We start from the raw sequence: 7,522 nt of genomic DNA on the forward strand, positions 1-7,522 counted from the left end.
CAACACCTCGTGCTTTTGGTAGCTCTGGGTAAAAACATCGTGGGACGGAAAGTGATTAGCTTCGAGAGGAGATGGCCCAATTTTGACACTCATCGATGGTCGTCTGGTCTAGTTGATCGTCCCAGCCAACCGATTTTCTGCATACAGCTTGCAGAATGAGTTTAGCTTGTAGCAACACCGGTGAGAAAAAACCAAATGGGTCGTAGACGCTTGACGTTTCTCGTAGTATTTCACGTTTCGTCTCTTCATCCAGTTTAATGCTTGCGCTCACTACGAACGAGTCGCTACCGTAGTCGAGTGAGAGGCCCAACGTCCGTTCTATGGGCATTCCGTGTAGCGCTAAGTCGATATACGAAACTGGGTTGCCAGGCAACGACAGCAGAACCTGGGCATGATGAGCCTTGATCAAGAGCTCTCAATCCTCCTCGGCTGAAAGTTTTCGGCGTGACCAAGGCTGATGTATTCGTTGATTGCAGCGGAGTATCTTCTTCTACCAAGATTTTCGTCGGCGATGAGTCTTCGTTCTAGCTTTAGGAAGCGAGCGAGTGTAGCCTGGCTGTTGTCGGGGAGGTTCGGCTCGTTTTTCCAGAGGAGTCCCGACTCGTAACGATCGCCTACGAATCTTGTCGTTTCTGCTTCTTTAGGATCTTGTTTGGTGAATGCACCATCGTCGCTGACCGGCACCTTGACACCTGCTCGGGCTTGCAGGTCTCGGTGAGAGTAGAAAGCGATCGATCGCATTCACAAGATCTTGATCGGGTGGGGGCGCTAATGAGAGCGAGTTGCACTGAAGTTGTGCAACGGTGGCCGGAGAAATCGGACCGGCTATACACCATCCAAGAGGCTGTTCGGAGACCTCGCGGAGCTCGCTCGTTCAACGGATCTCTTTTGATTTCAAGGACTTCTTGCGGAGCCATATCACACGAGCCGATCAACACGTTCACGTCCACGGAATTTTGGGCGGGAACCTTCAATCCAGCTAGATGAGGCCAATCCTTGACAAGCTTCTTTAGATCGACGTTTTCGTTCTTGATTTTTAAGACGGGAACGGAGTAACAGTTCGGGATTTCGAAAGAACTGCTTTTGTCCAACGACGAGATTCTGAAGGACACCTTTGTCGTGCAGTTGGGTCGCGGCCGTGGTACGTTCCGATTATCGAAAGTCCCTTCTCGCCTTGAAGTCCCAATTCGTTTGCAAGCGCGTTGGTTATCATTGAGATTTGGCTACCGGGATCCAACAATCCGTACCCGGTCCAGGTTCGACCATTAGCTTCGATTACCATAGGGACGATAGGCAGCAGGGTCGTTTCGTTTTCGTAGCCGTAGGAGACCGCGCCGTTAAATGGGCCCTTTCGAGAAGAGGTGACGTCGGGCTCGATTGTGGCGTTTTCGGATACATCCTCGGTGCTCCGTGGAGAAGAGGGTGGTGAAGACGTTTACAATCTTCAATTCCACATTCCTTTTCCCTTTTACACTCGGAACTTAGATGGCGGTCGTCGAGACACCGGTAACAGCATCTTTTTTCTTTGACTACCGATCGCTCCGTGATTTAACGCCTTAAACTTCTCACAGAGGTAAAGGCGATGAGCATCGTCACAATATGGGCAGGATGCGATGTTTACGGTTGTGGAGAAGACCATAGGGGCGGTCGACTTCTTCGGTTTTTTGTTAGACGATTTGTGGACGTTTTCTCGAGTCTTCGGATGATTGCCTTGCTGGAATGTGGGGTCGACGCCAACACGGACGAAATACTCCGCCATCGTAACGTCATCGAGCCACGTGTCCAGGTCGAGTATCGTAGGCAATCTATCTTGAATTCGATAGCTCACTTCGGCCCATTTACTGCGTAGGTTGGGCGGCAATTTTCCAACCAATTGAGCCAAAGTGGTGCTACTGTGTAGCTCCAATCATATCCACCCAGTTGCAAAGTTGCGACGACTGAACGGAGTGTGGACGAAAACTGCTTAAAGATTCGTAGTCGCTATCTTTAAACGAAGGTAGCTTTAGAAGCAATGAAGAGCAGGCGGTTGATACGATTCTTGGATTCCCGAACTTCCGATGCAGCTCTTTCAATGCAAAGGAGTATAATCCAGGGTTGAGTAGAACTTCACCGAGGTTCTTCTGAATTTCGGTCGTCAGGCATGCACGTAGATGATGTTGACGTTCGGCATCGCTGAAACATGTGTCATGGATCTGAACCTTGAATGACTGGATAAACATAGGCCAGTTTATCGGGTTGCCGTCAAACTTCGGTGGTTCAGCTGGCGTCTCGATGATGAACGAAATGTCGGAGGTGCGTCATGACGATTCACGGTGAATATCCAGGCATCAGGGGAGTACACCGTTGGTTGCGAATCAGGAACTGGTCTCTGGGACGGAAACGTTTGTTGCGTAAATCGGTTGTGTACGGGAGGCGCCGACATCGCGATTGTTGGATGTGACGGCGGACGTGCGCTGGAGTTGATTTGCTGAGCTACCCGATCGAATATGTTTGTGGGTGCGTAGCTTGAGGCGTTGACGTTCAAGTTAGGAAATGACGAAGATGGCTGGTCAAACGTAAACGGCTGTTGGGACGCAGCCGGCCCGTGTTGAGAGCATGGTTGCATTGTCGTTGCTGGTCTGTACGGCATGCAGAATTCTGGAACAGGCGTAGCGGGTGCATGAAATGGGACGTTAGAAGTTTTCCAGACATCTGTTTTATCAAACCCGGACGTTTCGATTTAATCCGTCTCGTCGGTTTCCGCTAATTAGTCTGCGAGTTGTTTACGTAACAAGGAGCTAGTGTAACGTTGCTTTCTCTAACTCCATTTTTGGTTGTCGTTCCTTACGTGCTGCTTCAACCCGCTTTTCCTCTGCCTTTCTGGCGATTTCGAGCTGCATCTTGCCAAGTTCGAACTGCTTTCTACGTTCTTCCTCTTCGGCTTGTTGTAAGGCTTCGGCTTTTTCCTGTTGAATCCTTAGTTGCGTTTCCTTTTCTAACCGCTCGGCCTCCTGAAGTTTACGTCGTGTCGATGAGGTTGATGAACGGTTGGAAACACTACTACGGCTGGAACCTGCAACTGATCTTGCGCGGGCCTGAAGGGAGTCGATGTAGTTGGCCATGTCGGTTAACGCCCTCGAGTGTTTGATGGAAATATCAATTCCCCAGCTGGTTTCTCTGTCTAGATCTTCGCCGTCGAACTTGCAGACTTCCACGTAGCGACGGTGAATTCTTTCAACGATGTCGTATGCACGAACCAGGCTTGTTCGCTCAATCTCGATTGTTCCAACATCTTCCTGCATTCGGACGGCAAGGAGAGCTTGATTGAGTGCCATCGTGTGGATTCTTTTGGCCTGCGTACGGTGCTGTTTTAGCTGAGCGGGGTCGTTTGTCCTTTGCCATTCTTCCAAATCTTCCTCCGGTTCTTCTTCTTGAATAACATCGAGAGGGAAAGCTTCGTTGGCCATGCTTGAATGACAACGGATGACGTATGGGATCAGTTTACGCAACGTGTTACGTGATCTGCCACGCGGGACTGATTTGCGAGTATGCACTTTAGACGTTATTTAAAGGCATGAGCTTGTCGACGAGACGGGTACAAGCTAAGGTTTCGACAATCAAGTTATTAGGACAATACTTCGTGCGTAGACGATTCAATGTGCTATAGGGGCGAGCACATGTGGCGTAAATCGTCTAATTAAGTTTTGTTCTAAAGGTAACGCTTGATTGTAGATCCTCTTGATAGGAGACAACGTCAGCATGAGTTTTCGTGCTGTAGCGTAAACGATGTGGACGATACAGAGCGATAAGACGACTACAATTTACGGATCAGTTCGTTGGGATTCACGATTCCCGGTCGATGCACCAAAATGTTAACGATACGTACTGACTTTAAGATTGCAGGTAAATTTCGCACTCTGTATTTTAATTACGGGCACGTTAGCTCAATACTGATATTTTACAAGTTACAATATTTTACGGGAAAACGAGTGACGCGACTGTAACAGGCAAATTCTTGTCTCTAATAATTTTGCGAAAGGGTGATCTTCCCTCCTCGTTGCGTCGTCTACGTTCCCCTGCCTCCGTTTTCGCCTATGGCACAATACCGTTTTAGATAAAGCCTCTGCTAACTATTTGGGGCTGTAGGATTCGGAACAGGCATTAATGACGGGCAGCAAATGGCGGGGGGGGCGAGCAAATGCGAACAAAATGTCGATGCTGTTTGGAGGGCCGACGGGCAGAGAGTGCGCCAGCGGACAGACAGGAGGTAGACGGGCAACAATGACGGGTTTCTTGGCAGGCAAAGTGGGTTGACGGGCAGAGAGCGGTTTGACGGGCAACTTCAGCTGATTTCTTGGCGGGCAAAGAAAATGAGGCGATGGACGGTTAAAAACAGTGATTGGGTCGGCGGGCAGAGAATAGGCCGACGGGCAGAGAGTGGGCCGACGGGCAGAGAGTGGGTCGACGGGCAGAGAGTGGGCCGACGATCAAAGAGGATGCCGACGGGAAGCAACAGCCGGTTTCTTGGCGAGCTAAGTGGGTTGAAGGGCAGGAACTTTGCGAGGGAAGACGGACAGAGGCAAAATTTGGGTGGACGGGCAATTATGGCGGGCGTTTTGACGGGCAGCGACTGGACAAGAGGAATGTGGGTTGACGGGCAGAAAATGGTTTGACGGGCAGAGAGTGGGTCGACGGGCAACTTCAACTGGCATCTTGACGGGCAGAAACAATGAGTGGGTCGGCGGGCAAGACAGGGGAACTCTTGATTGCGAAAGAAAGTAGACGGGCGAAAAAATGGCATGAATCGATTTTCTTAAAAATAGCGTTAAAATACGCTAGCGCCACCTATCCCCCGGCCCTGACGGGCCCAAAGCTACTAGTACTCTGTATAATACTTAACAAAATAAAATACGGAATACGGTAAAACTTCTTTATATGCTCACGGTGTAGGAAAGCAACGATGTGTGTGAAATCACCTAACATTTTTCCTATTTAGTGAGCATGGGTTGTGTAGAGAACTAACTAGAAAGTTGACCGGTAGATGGCGTAGTAAAACATGGCAATCCGTTGTAGCTAGATAAAAATATCCGGTGTTCTTCATCTAGCGGTCAGGTTTTTAGTTAATTCTCTACATCCACTAACGAATTTCTACTACATAGCGCTAGTGCTGTAGCGTGATAGCGCGCTAGCATTGCGTCAAATATTCGGTGTATTTTCAAAAAGATTAACTTAATAGAAAGAAACAGCGGTTTTTTCCCGGTTTCATTTTTTGCAGGAAAAAAAGTTTAACCCGACGAATTAAGCCGAGCCCAAGGCCTAAGAAAAATCGGGCTTATTATTTTAGTCGGGCTTAACATTTTTTTTCTACAAAAGCTTGACACTCATCGGAATCGGTTGAGTATCACAGGATATACTCAAAACTGAATTCTGATTCAGGGAATATTGCTACTTTTTCATTAAGTTAATCGTTTTTGAAATACACCGTTGATGCAATGCTAGCGCGCCAGTACGCTACAGCGCTAGCGCGATGCAGCAAAAATATTCAGTGGGTGTATGTAGAGAATTCACTAGAAATCTGACCGGTAGATGGTGATAGCAGTAAAGCGGGGTAAAACAGATTGCCATATTGCCATACTGTGTTCGAATTTCTATTACCAGCAACGCCATCTATTAAGAGAAATATAAAAAAATATCCGATGTTTACTATATGTCATCTAGAAAGACTCCCTATCGGGAAATTCAACGGAAATTTTTTCTCAATAGAGACTTGCTTTATATTGTACAATCCTTGAACTACGAAATCAATAAAAAAAAATGCATTTGGATCAGAAAATGTATTTATTCAATTCCAGGAAGCAACTGATAGATTAGAGGTTTCAATCGCTATTTACACGAATAGCAAAAAGAGAGGAAGATGTCAGAAGAAGCAAAAAACTGTTTGTCGCCAGAGCATCGAGACACTCTTCTGAACTATCAATATTGAGAACTTGTTGACGGGCAATGTTACCTACCCGTCGGCCTGTAGGTCGATGCACCATTTCCACTCCAGCCGAAGTGCAAGTCGATTGGCGGTATATGTAAACATGACTGAAGGCATCGCGTAAAGCTGCGTACGTCATATCAACAAAATTTGAAACATGTTAGAGGGCCCGAACAGAAATTTTCGCTAAGGTTTTTTTTTACTAGGCGGTGCTACAGTAAATTTCCGTTGTTCCTTAGAAACCTGGATGTAGCCCAAGGCCTGCAGTGAAGCCGTGTGCAAGCATCGCCAGGATAGTTCTAGTTCGTCGCCCATAGGCTGCCAAATAAGACCATCGACGTCGTGACGTAAGCAGAAGGCTGGTGCCAATCCAGGAGCCGACTGAGTAAAAAACAGAAGCTGTCCACTCAGTATTGCCTGTAAAAGAAAAAATTATGCAGCGTAAAAGCCATTTTCCTTTCAAATGAATTCGCGCATCGTAGCTTCCCGCATACTTTGTGCGTGAATTCGTTCGTTTCTCCGTCAAAGCGAAAAATACACGACTCATCCATGGGCATATCATCACATTCTTCTAGTTGCTCACTGCTGAAGACGGGGAGGTCGACCACCGCCCTCTGCTTGCTAAACAGAAAATCAGGGATTGGTGACGTGGCGAAACAGATAACCAATTTAATAGGCAATACAATACCGTTTCTTTCATGTCCATATTAATTACGCTTTCATAATCGGCGGCTGTTTCGGAGTCCAAGACTTTTCGACCACGAAGATCACTTTGAATAAGATGATTCCAACTCAGTGACTTGTCAATTTTTGACAAGATAATCTCCAGTTTCGCATCCGACAGTGTCCACGTACTGGACTCGACCGAAATGGGATGAGCCAACTCGCCAATCAAATACGTTTGATTTTTATACACAACTTTCAATGCCTGACTTTCAATTTTGACGACTAAATCGTGCTTCGACGTCTGTTTGTTAAATGTTATCCATACAGTCACTTCCTCTGGGCTTTCCATCCAAGTGTAGGCAATCTTAGTTTCGGCTTCATCTAGGATAGCATTTGAATAAATTCCAGTTGAATGACAAGTGAACATTTCCACATACCTTGTATCGTTTCGCTATTTGCTAAAGGCGCAGCAACATCCTTGTTCGAATCGAATATAATGCCAAGAGGTTCTCGGGCAATAAGGTATAGCGCTTTACCAGGGCTTAAAACAGAAGCGTAATCCAAGCCGTGAGGTATCGCTAAACGTTTGAGTTGCTTGAAAGACCAATGTCCGTCTACATGTTCATATTGCACCCATTCCAAACAATTGATCAATGGGGTCTCCTTCTCGCTGCAACCAAAGACTGATAGGGCAAGTTGGCTTTCAACTTTACCTGCAGTTACATAATTTCATTATGAAACATTGTAATCATATACAGTAATAAACATACCAAGAGCTTCAACTTTAAGGGCCAGAACAGAAAGGGTCTCTGACTGATTACTTTCTATAGTATTAAGCATTGAATTGGTAATCTTAAACGGTTCACCTTTGCCCAGAGCTTCACTAGAGAGTTTGGC

At 46.7% G+C, this 7,522-nt stretch overlaps 1 protein-coding gene across 1 annotated transcript; it reads right to left on the bottom strand.

Moving 5' to 3' along the window:
• Positions 1–6,538: 6,538 nt before the first annotated feature.
• LOC130702261 (uncharacterized) lies at positions 6,539–7,522 on the bottom strand. Its single transcript, XM_057523920.2, has 4 exons — positions 7,396–7,522; positions 7,063–7,338; positions 6,648–7,006; positions 6,539–6,580 (listed from the first exon to the last, which is right to left on the bottom strand). Exons 1-4 carry the CDS (start codon positions 7,463–7,465, stop codon positions 6,539–6,541), a joined length of 747 nt encoding a protein of 248 aa, XP_057379903.2. The 5' UTR covers positions 7,466–7,522.

The sequence above is a fragment of the Daphnia carinata genome, chromosome 10 (genome assembly GCF_022539665.2).
Source record: "Daphnia carinata strain CSIRO-1 chromosome 10, CSIRO_AGI_Dcar_HiC_V3, whole genome shotgun sequence".
In the NCBI taxonomy this organism is placed as follows: domain Eukaryota; kingdom Metazoa; phylum Arthropoda; class Branchiopoda; order Diplostraca; family Daphniidae; genus Daphnia; species Daphnia carinata.

Excerpts from the sequence above, each read along its gene's own strand:
- LOC130702261 (XM_057523920.2), bottom strand. The coding sequence starts at position 7,465 with ATGCTTAATACTATAGAAAGTAATCAGTCAGAGACCCTTTCTGTTCTG. Across the intron at positions 7,339-7,395 it reads CCTTAAAGTTGAAGCTCTTG|GTAAAGTTGAAAGCCAACTT; the intron begins GTATGTTTATTA and ends ATGTAACTGCAG. Across the intron at positions 7,007-7,062 it reads AAATAGCGAAACGATACAAG|ATGAAGCCGAAACTAAGATT; the intron begins GTATGTGGAAAT and ends ATGCTATCCTAG.